General features: G+C 43.5%; 2 protein-coding genes across 27 annotated transcripts in view; both read left to right on the top strand.

Moving 5' to 3' along the window:
• The first annotated feature begins 71 nt into the window (after window positions 1-71).
• LOC146972161 (E3 ubiquitin-protein ligase NHLRC1-like) lies at window positions 72-2,364 on the top strand. 2 transcript variants are annotated; one of them, XM_085802058.1, is made up of 2 exons: window positions 72-318; window positions 704-2,364. In XM_085802058.1, the coding sequence occupies exons 1-2, from the start codon at window positions 226-228 to the stop codon at window positions 2,012-2,014; spliced, it is 1,404 nt and encodes a 467-aa protein (XP_085658184.1). In that variant the 5' UTR covers window positions 72-225; the 3' UTR covers window positions 2,015-2,364. The 2 variants fall into 2 exon arrangements, with proteins under 2 accessions (XP_085658184.1, XP_085658185.1); XM_085802059.1 differs by lacking the exon at window positions 72-318 and having other exon boundaries at window positions 332-2,364.
• A 1,413-nt stretch (window positions 2,365-3,777) lies between these two features.
• The window catches only part of kif13a (kinesin family member 13A), a 37,474-nt gene continuing 23,735 nt past the window's right edge, over window positions 3,778-17,516 (top strand). For all 25 annotated transcript variants that reach the window (XM_085802056.1, XM_085802043.1, XM_085802054.1 and 22 more), the window contains exons 1-3: window positions 3,778-4,303; window positions 4,538-4,628; window positions 15,566-15,578. In XM_085802056.1, coding sequence (XP_085658182.1) covers window positions 4,249-4,303; window positions 4,538-4,628; window positions 15,566-15,578 — 159 coding nt within the window. In that variant the 5' untranslated portion in view covers window positions 3,778-4,248. The remainder of the gene's footprint in view (window positions 4,304-4,537; window positions 4,629-15,565; window positions 15,579-17,516) is intronic.

The following is a 17,516-nucleotide window of genomic DNA, read 5'->3' as shown; positions in this document are numbered from 1 at the left end:
TGAATGACCTTGCTCGACCCCTGGAGGACCTTGCTGCAGCAACAGAGTGCTGGATTGGCTGACTCAAACACTGCCCGTCTCGGATCAGATTTCACTCCGTCTGCACACCATGAAACTGGGAGACTGAAATAGCTGCCTCATGCTGACCTATGACAACATGTATTTGAAGGTACGCTTGATGCTCCTTTGGAATAAGACGGCGGTAAATGTCATACAGTTCAAAACATGACCAGTAGTTGCAGAGGTAGGCTACAGCTAGAAAATTCAGAGTCTACTGACAGACAACCCATTGAGCTATCAGCAGAATCACCCCACACAGTGAGTATTAAGGCACTTTGAAATACAGTGTAGGACCTGTTGGAGATACTGACTTTGAGTACAGCCTTACTATTTTTAATACCTAACATATGTATACAAAAGGATTGCTGTCTGCTCAGCTTCTTCTGAGACATCCGTATTGCTATATATAAAAAAAAACATAGCAGGAGCCCCTTTAACTTGTGTTTAATTTGATTTCCAGAGGAGGGCAGCAGAGAGCCTCTGTGCTGTGCAACATGTCATGTGATCATCTGGGCCTAAAGCAAATGACAGACTGTGTACTGGCGTGTTGTTTTGCTCTGTTTTACTAGCCCTCTCTTCATCATTTGCTTCATCTCTTTAATTACCAGTCTGTGTTTTTTTTTGGTTTTCCTGAACCTCCGAGCTGCCAGCATCAGCTTGCATCAGTCTGTTTCTGCTAGAGGACCATCAGGATTTTTCAGCCATGGCCATGAGTCCTGGTCCTCGACGCTATAGCAGCCTGAGCCCCGAGGGGATCCTGAGAGAGATCCAGATCAATTTGATGGAGTGCAAAGTCTGCTTTGAGAAGTTCTGCACTCAGCAGAGAGAGCGCAGGCCACAAAACCTTTCCTGTGGCCATGTACTCTGTCTGGAATGCATCACAGCCCTGTCCCACCCTCTCCTGAGGAAGCTGGAGTGCCCGTTCTGTCGACAGCTGTGCAGTGTTGACAACACCTCCCACTGCCAGGTTCTTAGTGACCTCCAGGAGCTGCTGTTGTCTCGGAGTCCTGTATCCCCGGCTCCTCCTTCCTGGGGGGCAAAAGCGGGCCTTTGCTTACCTGCAGGTCTGACATCCACAGCTCTGCAACTCCACACAGCTTTTGGTGGATGGGGTACTCTCATCAACCCCACTGGGATAGCCGTATTAGGGTCCTCGGGGACGATAGTGGTGGTGCATGATGACGAGAAGAGGGTGGTGGTGTTCAGCCCACAGGGAAGGAAGCTGCACAGTTTTGGGCGAAGAGGACGGGCCAATGGAGAGATCTGTTATCCAGTGGATGTGGCCGTGACTCCTTGCGGTCACGTGGTGGTGACTGATGCAGGGGATAAAGCTGTGAAGGTTTTCACCTCCAGAGGAAGACACATGTTGACGGTCAGAGACTCCTTCCAGATGCCCTGGGGTGTGGACACTGACAGCTGTGGGCACATCCTGGTCTCTGACATCCAGGCTGGCATGCTGTTCTACGTGAAAGTGGACTATGGTCATGGTGCCGTTCTGGAGCATCATGCATGTGTTTCTGACCTCCAGCATCCAAAAGCAGTGGCCTGCTGTCCAGTGACTGGGAACACCGCAGTGATGGAGCACTTATGTGATGACGCACATCCCCCAAACAGACGCACAGGGCGCACAAGGCTGAAAGTGTTTAACAAAGACTTCCACCTGCTCCATCAGACGGACAGTTTCAGCCTAACCCTGCAGTCCATGGTGAGGCTGAACATGTCAGGTGTGGCGTTCGACAGATTCGGAGATGTGATTGTGTTAGACTCTGAACAGGGGATGATTTGGAGTTTAAAGAAGCTCCAGGACGGCCCGGTTCTGACTCCTCTGGTGGGAAACCATCTCATCCGCCCTGTTGGACTTGTGTTCCTAAACAACACTGTCATCACTCTGGACAGTGGAGACCATGCAGTAAAGATTTATTCTGCTAAAACTGATACTGGACCCATGATGTAGCTCATGTATGAACAGGCCCAGAGTACCCTAAGTAAAATAAACATCATCACATCATCAAGAGATTAGTTGACCTAGCAATTATATGAGTAATGTTTTACACGGAAAAAGAAAAAAGCTGTTTTTCTTTTAACTCTGCTGATTAGTGGTGCATTGTCCCTATGAAATAAACTAATAAATGAAAATGAAATGAAAAAAGAAAAATGTGAACAAAATGAGTGCTACAGGCTACTGTATACTTTTTAGTATGGGCTGAGGGTTAAACTAATAATGTTGTCTTTTTCCCCAGTATTTACTGAAAATAAATTCTATTAACTTTTCCAACCAGCCATCACAAGAATAATTTGAGGGCTAAGACAGTGATTGATTTTTTTTTTTTTTTAAACTAACTCAAAACTAGGTTTATTTTTCTTAATTGTGTTGTTTTCCTGTAAAATAATGGACCTTTCCATCTTTCTGGAGCGACGGAAATCACTCAAATCAAATAATTAATCGAAAACAAAAAGGTCACTCTTGAAATGATGAGAAGAGTTTTCTGATGCAAGATCAGAAAGCTGTGATAAGTTGTTGAACACGTGCAAATAGTTTCATTTTAATAGGGTCAGTACGGTACTTGAACCATATTAGTGCTAGTATTAGTGTAGTTTTACTTAAAACAGCCTTTTCATTACATTATTTTTATGAAATGAGTTTACATGGCTGTATTGAGGTTCTGAAAATGTACACCACTGGCTACTTGTGATTTCATGATTACAAACCGCATCCAATCAGTGTAGGTCAATGATTGATATGTGGAGCAAATCTTAAGCAGCAGTGAGAAAGATGTGGGCCAGGTTTGGCCTCATGCCAGAGGTTTGGAAAGTTCCTCTCTCAAAAATGAGGGCTGATCACAAAGCTTACTACACTTTATCTAAGCCTTTGATTTCCAGACAGATAAAAATGACTTTAGGCTACTGAACAGGAAATCTAATCTGGACTTTCTTTTAAGAGCTTGAATTGCTGCTGCACATTGAAGATACTATAGCAGCCTACTTAACTTAAAATAAGTCCTCTAAAGTGCAGCTTACACAATAGATTTGTGTAGGTCCTAAAACATCTCTTAATCAGATTGATAAAAATGACCAAATAAAAAAATGACTCTTTGTGAAACAGATGAGCTATGAGCTGTGACACAGGGTGTGGGGTGCACAGGGATCCTGACACCAATGTTTCAACAACATGGTTAATGTGTTTTATAAATGTTTTGGTGACTATTGGTGTTTATGAAAAATAATAATAAAAAGTGGCTATGATCCTAAAAGTAGCCTAACAACTTACCAATTACGGTTTTATGATCTTGTGAAAAACAAGTGTGTCTGTGTGTGTGTCTGAGAGAGAGAGAGAGAGAGAGAGATTATTGTTTATTATTTTACACACACACACACACACACACACACACACACACACACACACACACACACACACACACACACACACACACACACACACACACACACACACACAATTTAAGTTTTTCATATACTTTGTAGGCTAGTTCTTTATAACTCTGATGTTTATTGTTTTGTTTCATTGTGTCTTTGGCAACATAGTCTTTGTGACAGTCATGCCAATAAAGCTGAATTGAATTGAATTGAGAGAGAGAGAGAGAGAGAGAGAGAGAGAGAGAGAGAGAGAGAGAGAGAGAGAGAGAGAGATTAGGTCATCATCTTTTAAAACTTCCTTTTTCTAATAACTCTTCCCTCCGTCATTTCTACCTCTTTATTATATTGTCATGTCGCGTACCATCGGTCCATGTGAATCTTGTCACACCGCCTCACATTAACCGTCCCACCGGTTTGGTTTCACCCCCCGATGAGCGGCGGCGCGGCGCGGCGTGTCCCTCCTCTCCTCTCCTCTCCTCTCCTCTCCCCCTCCGCTCCGCTCCGTGGCTCCGCGGCTCCAGTCTGCCAGAGGAGAGCAGTCGTGCTCCCAGTGGAAGATGGCGGTGGGGATGCTGTCTGGAGCTGGAGCAGCAGAGCACTGGATTTGCACGAGAAGCGAACCCGGATGGATATAAAGGAAAAAATGAACATATTCCCACGTCTTGTCCTCGAGGTCTGGACTCTTTCGGGGTTGTTTGAGTAGAGTCTGCTGCCCTTTTTCCGGCAGAAATCCGGAGCTCCTGGTCGGGGGAGTCACAGACTATACACTGATAGCTCGGGCGCTCAGACAGGGTGGGAGTGAAAAGTGGACGAAAAATGTCGGATACAAAGGTAAAAGTTGCTGTGAGAGTTCGGCCCATGAACCGCAGGGGTAAGTGTTACAAAGATTTATTTTCTGTTTTTGCAAACTCGCATTTTGTGTCTCCCCGGAGCCACGCCACATTATCATAAAGTTTTGATTTTCTTCGCCATTGCTGCTCTCAGCTTGAGTTATGAGCCTGAAGTCAGACTTGAGTGCAGTTTTAACACAGTCAAAAAGAGAAGACTTTACTTTTTCACACCCCCGCATTCTGCTTCACTTTCCCCAACAAACTTCTCTCTGCAGAAATTGAACTCAACACAAAATGTGTCGTGGATATGGAGGACAACCAGACAGTTCTTCACCCTCCACCCTCAAATGCAAAAGGAGAGAACAGGTAAACAAAGCTGAAACACTGCCAACAGTTTACATTTGCAGTAGCCTATATTATGAACACACAGCATAATGCAAAACAGTATGGTGCAGTGGGCTTGTTGTAGTTAAGGCATCTTTTTAGCTTTGATGTGGTGAGTTTGAGTGCATGAGAGTCAAAAAAAAAAAAAAAAATCATTGCAGTGCTCACTGCTATGGGAGCAGTGAGTGTTTAGGAAATGCCTGTAAGTGAAAGAGCAGGGGAAAAAAACAAAACAGATTGCACTGTCACTGCAATAACCTTATCCCACCCCTTGTTGTAGGAAAGTCACATCCAAGGTTAGCCTGTCACTATTTATCCACAAACCTTCTGGTTAATTACCAGCCTAAATGTCTATTAATTAGGTAATGAAGATTAAAGCTGCAACAACAAACTAAACAATGTCTTGACATGAATGTTAGTAGATGAATGCCGTGGATAAGGAGGAATGCTTCACTGCTGTTGCTGCTGCTGAGGACACGATGTCTGCCACCCACCTGCTTGCAACATGATATTATGTTATGTAATTCATGTGAACTTTCCAATACTCATCATCTCAGCACAATAATAACAACAACAACAACAACAGTGCTTTCATATTCTGCATGTCTGATGTAGTGTTAAAGACTGGAAGATTTGGGGGTGGGGGTGCTGAGTGCGTCTGACACGTGAAGACGCCTGTTAGACAGAGTAGATTAATGTTGAGCCTCGGGGTCTCAGTGTAAACCTCCAGAGTCAGAGCTAATTTAAGTTAGGGAGTATTCAAAGTGAAGCCGGACCACTCTGTGGCTGTGTGAAATGGTGGGATGCTGCTCTTTTTTTTAATCGTGGCTAAAAAGTGGAAGAGAAAGCATCCTCTGATCTTTCACACTCTGCTTGTGCACTGAAGGTCAGCAGCAAATACTGTACGTGAGTGTCTGCTGGTTTGTGCGCCGGCCGTTGTGCACTCTGGTTGTAATGAGGAGATGTCTGGAGTCACACAACATGTAGGTTAATGATGTCTGCAATGTCGTGAAGCCGTTCAAACGGTCGTGGCCGTTCGCAGCAGCCTGGGATGTTGCGTTTCACCCATTGTGGTCGAGGTAGTTTTCGGTTCGTTTGCTCTCCTCTGCTGTTGGTATCGCACATGATTAGACAGCTGACCTCATTACCCACAGGCGCAAATAAATCTAAAAGGATGCTCATTTAGGGGAAAAAAACAAGCCTATTTGTTTTCCCCCCTTTTGATTTATCACTCCAGTGATGCCCTTTTTTTTATTATTTCAAATGAACAAACAACTCTTCACAGTAAATGTCCCCAGTGTGAAGTCATAGGAGGCAAATATGTGCCTCAGTCAAGGCTTTTCTCATGGCCCCTATCCAGTCTTGTTAAAGTGTAACACCTTCCCTTGCTGTTCCATGCAACCCAGCAGTCAGCATTACCGTAAATGCTCCCACAGCAGCTCTGGTCCGCACATTAACCTGTGTTTAAGGTAATTATCAGAACAGAAATTGCAACGCAATGGCATCATTCCAGGCAATTAAACAAATCATGCACAAAGTTAACGTATGTGGAACAGGATTATACAACAACGGAACAAAAAAGCTGTTGTGGGCGAGAGGTCAGGGGAATGACAGTAACTACAATCAGCAAGATTTGCATCTGCAGTATTTTCTCAGTGAGGTGATTAGTATTTGGATTTTTCCACGGCTACCTGTTGCCATGTTGTTGAGCGAGACACAAACACATTTTCACATTTTCGTTCAGCGGAAGTTTCCATCAGTTCTAGTTTAAAATTGGAAATCTCTCTTATCCACGGTCAGTTTTTAATCCTAATTTCAAAATGTGAGCAACTGGAAATCTTAAGGTTGCAGCACATCATGTAACTGGACAGTGACTGCAGCCTTGGTTTTTATTATGTCACCTTTTTCTATTCTATAGTGTAGACCAGGCATATAATTACTTGTTAACATTTCAGTGCTGGTGCTGTGTGTGTTTTGGGTCTCTGTGTTTAGGCTGCCATGGTTTTCTTAAAGCATATAATTTTCCTCTCTGCTGCTTGTGGAGCCACATGAGGGGATACCCTGATGATCACTATAAGACTTTGCCTTGTTTTGAAGACACCTGTTCCTGTGTGAGTTGGAAATGTGTCAGATTTAGTGGGTATTAGCATGCCAAATATGGCCACAGGGCCAAGATCATGGGAACTTTTTCTCTCCCATGGGAATCACCCAGGCACAGTCTCAGAAAGGCAACAGCAGTAATGGATATTTTTATGTAGACACGTCTGAAATAATCTGATCTCCTGTTGATTTCATAGGCTGTAGATTTTGAAATACGGTCTTTAACAAGGGATGGGTGGGCGAGGAGTTGCGTAACATGTTTTAGATCTCAGTGAACCTCTTTTGGGACAAGTTAGTTTTGCTCAATTCCTAAAAATACTGAACATGACTTCAGCCTGATGAAATACAGAAATGAAGTCCCTCATGGGGTGAAACCTGGAGCTAATATCATGATGGATCATTACTTAGACATTGAAAACTTTCCAGATTGTGTCTGTGTTTTAATTGGGTTTGGCACAGACCACACAGCACCACGAAAACATGTAAGTCATGCCAAGAATTTGAAGAAATATAAGGGATTTCTTTTGATGGCTAAGCCTCACTCTTTGCACCGCTGAGCATTATAGCAACACTCGTGACCCCCCTCCTCCTCCTCCTCCTCGCTCTCCTGTTTCTCTGAGAAATGAATGATAGTCTCAGTGGTGGGCAAATGAAACGCGGATTTTGACTCCAGGGCAACAGGTTAAGTTTCCCCAAGTTTCATCTTTCATCTGCCTGTTAAGTTGGCACTAAATGGCATATTGGAAACAGGAATCTGGGAAAGCAGTTTTGCTTTCACGCGCCAGTTTGCTCTCCTTTGGGGTTTAGGCACAATGAAGGTGGGGGTGGAGAGGCGGCAAAATACCTGAGGCTGCTGTCTGCATAGGGGATGAGTCGTGGAGCATCATGACAAGAAAATACCCTTCGACTTCACACAATGGGGCCGTATTACATCTGTCATGCCCCAGCATGTCTGTCACTGTGTAACAATTGAATACAAAGCCACAGAGTTTTGTAAACTCTTCCTTAAAAGCAAAACCCCCTCTCCAGTATATTTCAGTCCTTATGGAGAGTTACTGTAATAACCACAGCTAACTTTCTAAAGAGGCACACTGGAATCTGACTTATGTACAGGTGGCCAGGAAGGTGCTATCTATTGTAGCTAAGTATGTAGTTTTAAATATATGGATTTAAATAAAGATGTGGCTTAAAATGCCACTTTCTTGCTTCGTCTGTAGCTCTGCGTTTCAAGCCTATCAGTGTGGAGGCATGCCGCTGTGCGATAGGCTACTGTCTGTAACCAAGCTTGTAATTTCCTTTCTTATCACGTCCTTATCACTAATGGTTACAAAAGCTCACTTGGGTTTATCTCCTCGTCACTGTAATATCTTGTTTTCCTGGGTATCGTGGTCTGTATGCTGTGGATCACTTCAATCAAGTCATCCAGCAGGGGGCTGCTGCTGGCAGCTAATGTAGCTAGCTTTACTCTGTCAAATTCTAACAAAATTAGGCTTACTCACTAGTAGATCAGACTCTCAGTAATTCATTCCAAAGTGTAATCTGTAGACTACAAAAGCTGAAGTGTATTAACAGCAACTTCCTTTAAACGAGCAGTTATGTGCCAGACTATTTATTGGCTGAAGGGAGTCTCCGCTGATTATCTGGACACTCCCTGCCAAGGAATAGTTTGTCACAGAAATCTTATATCTTAAAAATCCTATACTTATCTAAAATGTACAGTATATACTTAAATGAATTCGATATATCGCATTAGATAGCCTTTTTCAGCCTTTAAGCTAAGCGAACCAGCTGTTGGCTGTAGCTTAGTTGTACCAGTCTTCTCATCTATGTCTCCCCCCAAACCATTGCCCTTGTACTTTAAATTTTGCTTTGTCCTTCTATTTTCACATATGTTTTTGTCGAGGCTTTTACAAATAATCTTTAACGCTTTCCGATTGTTTGTTAGCACTTATGACACAGAGATTTAAAAAGCTTCTGTCTTTTAAACAAAGGTGTTGAGTATAGCAGACGTTTTTATTTCAAGCCACTCATGACCTTGTGTCATCGTGCTTTCCAAAACAAGCCTTTGCTAAATGACAATGCTGCCTTGTCCAGCGGCTGCCCTCAGGAATGTTCCCTTTTGTCTTTCCATGTTGCTCCCTATGTGTCAATAATCAACCTTTCCATTCAGTAAGATGTTGATCTGAGAGTAAGCTGGCCTAAAATACACACAATTATCCCATCTCCTCTCTTTAAACTTAATTCAGGCATGCTGTTAGGACAAAGTGTTGTGTGTTGCCGATAAAAAGGATTGTATTCCCTCAAGGACTGCTCCCTGTTTGTTTAGAGGGTGGGACATTGTTTACATCTTGATACAGAATTGAGAAAAGATGGCGTCCTGCGTCTTTGTCGAGCTTGTGCCTCATTAATCTCAGATGTGGCTTCTCATGGTGAGAGGACCCTAAGTAGAAATCCACTCTCAGACATTTCTTCCACGACCCTTCTGGTTTTCCTTTTCACATGATTCTCATAGATGAGGCCTTTTTGAAGTTTAGTAGCCAGCTTGTTGTGTTTACATGAATTTAATTTCATGGTGGGATAAGTTTATTGTGAACTCCTCTTTCAGTCTCATCCAGGGGAAAGTGGAGCCAGGCAGTGTTAACAAAAGCTTAAAACAGGTTTTTGAGTCGTCTTTGTTTAAAAAGAGATACCCTGCTCATTAGATTTAATTATTTTCAAGCATTAATTGCTGTAAAAATACACTGGGCATATTTTCCTAAACAATTAAAAGAGCTATTTGTAAGTTTAACTTTTTTCTACTTAGCCAGCTTTACTTGCCAAGAGCTGCCTCTAGCCTATTACAAACTAGCTCCATCCAATCCAGTTAGCCTGTTTCTACAAATTTTCATACCAGTCAACGTGGTGTCCAGTCTTCCAGGAGATATATGCATATTATAACATCTTGTATTGTGTATACTGCAGCTGAAGTTCATGGCAAGATAACATCTGGCAATGCTAACATCAGCTGTAGTGGGTAGTAATAGCAAAACCTAGTCATGGCTCCTTTAATGACTTTTGCTTTGCACTTCATATGCTCACTGTGGCTTTTGTTGTCAATTGTCTTTAGCGGCCACATGCTAAAAAGCTATTCAGAAAAGTGACATAGCAAGCAGACAGGGTCAGAGGGGGTGTGTCCTGGTAGTAAATGTGTCACTGCATTTCCCCTGTAGAGGAAGTCGTACCATATTGAACTAATTGATGAACTTCACCTCTTTCTGGCTTGTTGCCTCTAAAACTAACCAGATTCAAGGCGTATGGAGCAGATGTGGCCGCTCTATCCCTCTCTGTGTTTTAACACACACACACAGTTGGCCCACAACCTGCTGACCCAGCTCGTCACACAGCGGTGTCAGAAATGCCAGAGAGGATTAAATTAGACCCTGTATGCATCATATGTTGTGTTGTTAAACATTTGTTATGGAAACTTCCCACGCAGTCGTTGGTATGATCATCATGTGCGCTGCTGATGGCGGAGCTGTTCATTAAGGCTGTTTTTAAAGATCCCGAGTTTGGCTTTCACGTTGGAACTTTGACTCATGAGTTTGGAAGGTTGTCTCGCTTCGATGTTCACCGCCGTTGCCTAGCAACTGCTGTTGCCCAGATACAGCAAAGTTCTGGGGTTATGTAGATGATCTAATGAGCGATGTTCCCCAGCCACACCAAATATTTTCTTAGAAAGCTAATTTTAGCATTTACAACAATGATGATTAGTTTCAGACTTTTAGGTTTTAAGTAGTGAGGTCTCTTGGGGTGGGGGATTTAACTACACTTACCAGAGTATTTGTACCCAACCACAATGATGTGGTATTTGCACTTGTACTTTTGTGCTGTAGCCTACTATTGTTATTCCATTGCAATTTCATGGGAAATAATGTTCTTACATATCTGAGAGGTTTTACTTTTCATATACAATATATATATATTTCTTTTTTTACATAGAAAGCTTGTGTTTCTTAGCCTTTAGGGCATGTGACCCCCACTTTTGTTTTTAATTATTAAATATTTCACACACACACACACAAAAAAAAAGTAATGTCAGGAGCCAAGGAGTTTTAAAAAATGAAAGCAGATTTTGTGTTTGAAGTTTGTTTTCCTTCTTTTGCTTTTCACATTAATCATCAGTCATCCCCTGAGATTCATCTTGTGACTCTTTGGAGGAAGGTTGGGAACCACTGAAACACCCGACTGCATATCAAAAAGTTATAATTAACTCCACTTACACTCACAACAGACACAATTGTTAAAACACGAGGTACATTTAGCTAGTATACTCATTCTCCTTATTGACTAAAAGTAGGATTTGATTTTCTCCACCACTGTTATGTAACAAAGCTGAAGAGGTTCCAGAAATTGTTTGTGTAATAAGAGTGAGAGTTAGCTGTCTCGGTAACTTGGATCGGTCCTGCAGGTCTGTTTCTATCATCAGCCGGCCATCTTCCTTCACTGCTGTCATGGAAATACTTTTCGATGTCCCACATGTAAACGTCTGACCTCAACCATTTGCCATGTTTACATGTGGATCACTCATGCTAATAAAAGCCTGGTCAGCGCCTCCTTGAAATCATCTTCAGTGAAATTGGTCAGACAAGAAGAGACCCCCACCCCACCCCCTTACTCTCTCCTCCCCTGTGTGTGTGTGTGTGTGTGTCTGTGGAGCAGGGTGACCTCTGCTTCGAGTGGGTGTTTCTGTTCTAAACATACTGAGGACCATCTGAAATGTTAGCTTGTAGCCTGTGAGAGCACAGTGCGCTGTAACCCAACACTTGCAGATACACACATGCATGCACTCAGTTCGGGACGTTGTGTCTGGCACTGGTGCTTGTGAAAATGTGATTGTCTGTAGACAGTAGATGAACAGCCAAACAGGGGAAAGAATCATATGTACTGTGTTTAAATGGAGGTTAAACAACAGGGGAGGCAAAATTTTAGCAACAGATCAAGAGAAATCTGAATCCCTGAGGCAAGTGCCGGAAAAAAATATATTTATGAGCGCCTATGTGAACAAATACATGTCGTAAATGTCATCAGCGGGGAGGGGGGTGGACCTCCTCCTTGTGATTTACATATTCCACTTGAGCATCAGGATTATGCCATCAGAGAGCCTTGCAAATCCTGCAGAACCACATTGATGAGTCTGACAGTATATCCCTTATGCAACTACTAACATGGAGCTACAGCGTGTGCTCTTCTAGATGATGAGGGCTGAAACTCTTTCTGAGGTCGTCTCAGATTATAGCACTGTGCTTTTTGATGTCTAGTAGTAGCTAATTCAAACCACGGTGTCAGATCAAACGGCTCCAAAGAAGATTAAATGAGAGCAAAAAAATATCAATTTGTCTGATATGTCTGTGAATGTGTGTGGGCATGCAAAATGTAGTGTTTTTAAATTGTAGATTGATGCTTCAGTGGGTGGATGATACTGTAGATTAATCTGGTGTGTTGCCTACTGGACTAGAAGAGTGCAGTTTTCGGTGGCATAATAACCCAGTGGCCTTAATCCTGCTCTATAACCACAGGGGGGGATTCCACTGCTGCTCTCCCACTCTTTATACCCTCCTTTTGGGCACCAGTGGACCTGAGCTGGATGGCACAAGGAAGCGTCCACGATTTCACCGGTCATGTGTATGTAGCGAGCTTGACTGTCTCCGACCCTCAACAATGAATTTACAAAACATCACAGTCTGGCTGGGATGAGGTATTCCTTTACTAAAAGTGATAAGAACAAAAGGATTTTCTAAAGAAGATCAAAATGTGCTCCTTTTAATCTGTCTGCTGGAACACAAGATCAGCAGAGAGCCGGGGAATCATAGCAGCACAGTAGCAGCACCGAGGCCAATTTCCTTCCCTGGCCAAGTTCAAGTCATTCATGAAGGCTTTGGCATCAGGTAGCTGGAGGCATGGGAGCCTCAGCATGCCCTTGATGACACACACACACACACACACACACACACACACACACACACACACACACACACACACACACACAAATGCACACACAACACAACCACCCCCATAGTAGGACTTCTTATATGCTTCACCCCCTCACCCTGCTGGGACCGTGGTGTCCGCCTGCATCTGCCTCTCTGAGCGCGGAAGCATCTGATGCTATCTGGCACTTCTATGCCATACATGTGTGTCACACATTGGTTTCTGTATGACCACAACGCAGCCTTTAATAAGACCTCAAGCTATGACTCCACATAAATAGTCAATATTGAGCAAATGGCCTGTAGGATTCATGCTTGAGTCAGAATTGGGAGTGGTTGGAGCGTGTGTGTGTGTGTGTGTGTGTGCCTGTGGTGGGTCATAATTAGACAGCAATCATGGCTTAATTAGTCAGGCACATCCAAACAAACATCAGTAGAATATTGCTACTTTGATGATATATTTTATATTTTGTTATAGTTTTTTTTTTAATTCATTTATTTGATTAGGACATTGCATATTAATCAACATGTCAGCCAGAGCATCAATGTAAATATACCGGAGTTAGCATAGCTGCTAATTCACATCCGTTGTTACGATATTAAACTAAAATATCAAAGAAAATACAGGATTTATTTTTCAGTATTACAAGATTTTTTATAACTTTAATATAAATAGTGAAGATTTTTATACAAACAATTGTAAATTATGGAAATCCCAACTGAACAGAGAAGGCTTCCTCAAGCAAGGTACAACATTGGGGTGGGGGGGCAGATTTCTGGGGAGATTAAAGAGATTATGCCCAAGGCTGGGTGAGAGAACTGGAGCCTAATGTACTTTAACTTATTGAGGGGGGAGGTCTTAACATTGTTATGGGAGGAGGAGGAGGAGGAGGAAAGAAGAGAGTCTGTGCCATTGAATTCACATCTGAAATTCAGTCGGTGGATGAAATGAATTTCTTCCCAGACTTCACGAGGAAATTATATCCTGTGAAAATCCAAAATACAGCCACATCGACAGTTCCCCTCATTGTCCTGCTCAGCATTCCTAGCATACCAGATATGGTTGTATTGTATATACTGTACATACAGTAGTCGTACAATGAGAACGAGCCACCACCAAACTGCTGCAGTGACTGCTTAGTTTCTGCTGCACATGCAGAGTTTTAGACTGCACAGATTTCATAACGGCATGTCTTTTGTCTCTGTATTCAGTGTCAGTCAGTCTGTGTCTGTGTGTGTGTGTGTGTGTGTAACATCACAGGCTCTTTGTTTCCGGTCTTGTGAATGCTTTGTTCTCAGTAGGGATGCATCTGTTCTGTCTTTATCCCTTTCTCATTCTTTACAAGGTTGTAGCTGCTGTGTATCCAGTTGTTATCATAACTCGCCCACGTGCTTCTTTCATCCTTGACATCTGTCCTTTTTTTTTTTTTTGCAACACTGAAGCTTGATGAATTTCATTTTTTTTTTTTAATACCTCTCAAGTCAAGTGCCCTGAGGAAGCCTTATATCTTCACTCCCTGCTGTCCGATGCTGCTCCATATCTCCCACTGTAGTTCCTCGTGGCCATCCCCTCCGTGGAGCGACGGACCAGAGGACAAGGCCCTGCTGTAGTCTTTGTCTGCTCTGATTGAGACTCCAGTCTCAGTGGCTGTCAGTGGCCCAGATTCAGATTCAGGGTGTGAACCCAAACGAGGTCCTCTTCCTTTTACTCCTCCGCTCATTCACTCTCTTTCTGTCCCTCATCATAATGAGCCTGAGCTCAGCTAATGGCTCTCAGATGAGAAAATAGCAGCTCTTCAGTGGAAAGCTTTCCAGAATCATATTGTCTGTTTAAGAAAACACACAAACAGCAGCACACATTCGCAGTGCTGGAAAAAAAACAGTACAGTGGTGTGGATTCTGTCGTGCAGCTCTGTGACTGTGCTGCTCCTAGTGACTCAGCTCAGTTTGTGTGAGACACTTTGGTGCAGTGTTTCAGTCTTCCTGAAGCAGTCCCACCCTGTATTAGTTACTGTGTGAAGGTGATGTCCACCTCTGTGCCTGTGCCAGGAGACGGCTGCAGGGGGGGGATCTGCTGACTGTTGAAGGACAAGACTGGCAGACAGTAGAAGCGCTCGGATGGCGCGTGGTGTTGTGCGCGGCATCGCACCGCAACATGCATGTGTAAAAACAGGCCTAACATCTTAGCTGCACGCTATAATGGCTGTTAAATTGATGTGAAGCCTTAACTGGTGTGATAATCTTTCTTCTTTGGGGAATTCCCTCTCCAGCTAAGAGAATAATCCAACATAAGTTAGGGCCATATACATACTATCCTTTTGTCTTTAGTTCCGGCAGCTGGTAAATGCTGAGTGCAGCTTCCCCAACCTGGCCTCCCTGTTAAATCCACAGGCGTAAGAGCTATTTACTCAACAGAGTCAGTGGGACATTGAATCCTAAATCTCTTCCCTTACTCACGCTTCACTGGCCCAATTATGAACCCAATCACAGCAGCACCTACCACCAGGACATGCCACTGTGTGGAAGTGAATGAATGAGCGAATAAATGAGGGGAAAGTGTGAATGAGGAAGTCACAATAGGAATTTTTGAAGTCTGAGGTTTCATAAGAAATAAAGAAGTTTTTTTTCCAGTTTCAATTCAGACATTTCAATTGAAAAGAGCAGTTTGTGTCAACACAGACAATGGGAGGTTTCCTATTGTGACAGTTGCAGCTGCATTGTTATTCAGTGTGAACATGTTCTGACTGTTAAACTGTATCAGCGCTAACAATGTTCCTCCTTCTTCCTTTTTTTTTTCTCGGTCCACCTGTGGGTTTCTTCGTCTTCTTCTGGACCGTTCTTCTCCTTCAGCAGGAAACAACCTAAGGTATGTACATGTCATCTGTCTCTGTTGCAGCGATGTAAAAAACAACTGGCGTGGATCGACAGAGCTGACGCATGGTGTCTGCATTTAAACAGTCTGAAGTTATTTTAGAGCGAGTAGCCATTTGTAGTGACCTCTCACTCCCTGTGCTGGCATGACGGATACCAAAAATACTCCAGCGTCTGGATGCAGCACAGCACACAGGCAACACTATTCCCCACATGGGGCCCAGTGGCTCATCCTCCGCACAGGTCCACACAGTCCGTGGTCCATCTACTGTCGTGCTGTTGTTTCTAGGGGATGATTGAGAGTGTTTAGCGGTTCGGTTGGTCAGCAGGAGCCGGATGGATGTCCGTGTGAATGTGTCAGTGCTCTAAGATCTTGTGAACACCCACAAAGGTTCTACAATGAGAGAGGGATGAGCGCGGACACTGGGGCAGTGTGTGTGCGCATTCAAAGCTGCATTGTTGGAGTGCACCCCCACCTCCCCCCTTGACAACACGCTGGTGACTAGCTCAGAGATGTTTCTCACACACACACACACACACACACACACCAGGGACAGGCTTTGTACCCAGTACACTCGGCGGACGGTGGAACCAGAGAGAGTTAGCATGGGCCACAGGCATGCGGTGGTCTCTGGGGCCCGTGAACCTGAGTTACCCCATAATACCCCCTCAGCTAGACGAGCACGTGGCCGTCTAGCTGCTAAGTTATGGTGGCACTCAAATCAGTCTCCTCGCATACTAAAGGGTCAACAGAGGCTGGCTGCCAATCACATTTGACCAGTTTTCATCCTGGAAATAAATTACAAAAGAGACTTTTGTGCTTTTTTCAGCTTCATCATTATCTGTACTGGTGGTTAATAGTAATTGCGCAATCAAGAACAATTTGTTGCGCAGTCACACCCTCAGGCTGGACAGAGGCAGAGCGGAGGGGATCGAAGCCCTAGTTACCAAACCAGCTCTAATTGAGAATGATGGCACTTTTGTTCCTTTGAATGGCACCCACTCACTTGTCTGGAGTCACTAGAGGAGGTCTTGCTTTCAAAGCATTCAGTGATCTCAGTGCTTCCCATGCTGACTGTGCAACCAGTGGTTCCTTGGCCAATAGCCTTTATTATGATTAGAAGCGAGTTCAATTATTTTGGGGTATTTGTGCTCAGGGGAGGGGGGTGGGGGGGGTGGGAGGAGGTGCTTTGGCAGCTCAGCAGCAGTGCAATGGAAGCCAGGAGTAGTAACATGTGTTGCACTGCTGTGTGATATCTGCAGGATAACAGAGCAGTAGTAATTGTATTTTGTATCTTGGAAGAAATCTTTAAAAAATGAAAAAAAAAACAAGCATCTGAACTTGGATAGAAATAGAAGTCTTGTCCTCGGCCAATACACGCAGAAGTAATGAGTTTCAGGAAAAACAGCGGAAGAAAACTAACTAAATAACATGCCACCAAATTAGGATTTCATAGAAGTGTAATTATAAGTCAAGAATAAACCTAATATGGTCATGAAAAAGTTGTTACCTTAGACACAATCTGGAAAACCTCCCGAGAGCTGTTTACAGCGATGGAAATACCCTAAAGAAAGCATTCACACCTGAATTTGGATACACAGAGAGACATCGGTTTTCATAATTTCAGATCTAACTGAAGAAAATTAGGACACATAAATGCTCTCCTAATGAATTCAATGCAAACTTTGAGAAGTTGGATCTCTCATAATCTGACCCGAAAACATAATATATTGGTGCATATTGTGCTTCAAAGTTGCAACAAGCATTCAACTTCAACTTCAACTTGTCTTGCTGCCGGTCGCTGCACGAGCACAATATGAGAGATTATTATAGCTACGTCAATGAGGAATTGAAGGGGGGGGGGTTCAAGTGAGTACAGTAACAGGAGCAGCTCTGTCTGTCAGGAGTCGGGGGTCCTTGGTAAATGAGGCC

This window comes from Trachurus japonicus, chromosome 16 (genome assembly GCF_045865225.1).
Source record: "Trachurus japonicus isolate A0001 chromosome 16, Traja_1.0".
NCBI lineage: Eukaryota > Metazoa > Chordata > Actinopteri > Carangiformes > Carangidae > Trachurus > Trachurus japonicus.
Note: the sequence above shows the minus strand (reverse complement) of the source record. Positions and strands in the feature narration are given on the sequence as shown.

What these genes read in the sequence shown, in the direction of transcription:
- LOC146972161 (XM_085802058.1), top strand. Translation starts at nt 226, where the DNA reads ATGACCAGTAGTTGCAGAGGTAGGCTACAGCTAGAAAATTCAGAGTCT. An exon ending in CAGCAGAATCACCCCACACA is followed by an intron (nt 319 to 703) that starts GTGAGTATTAAG and finishes TGAACCTCCGAG; the next exon opens with CTGCCAGCATCAGCTTGCAT.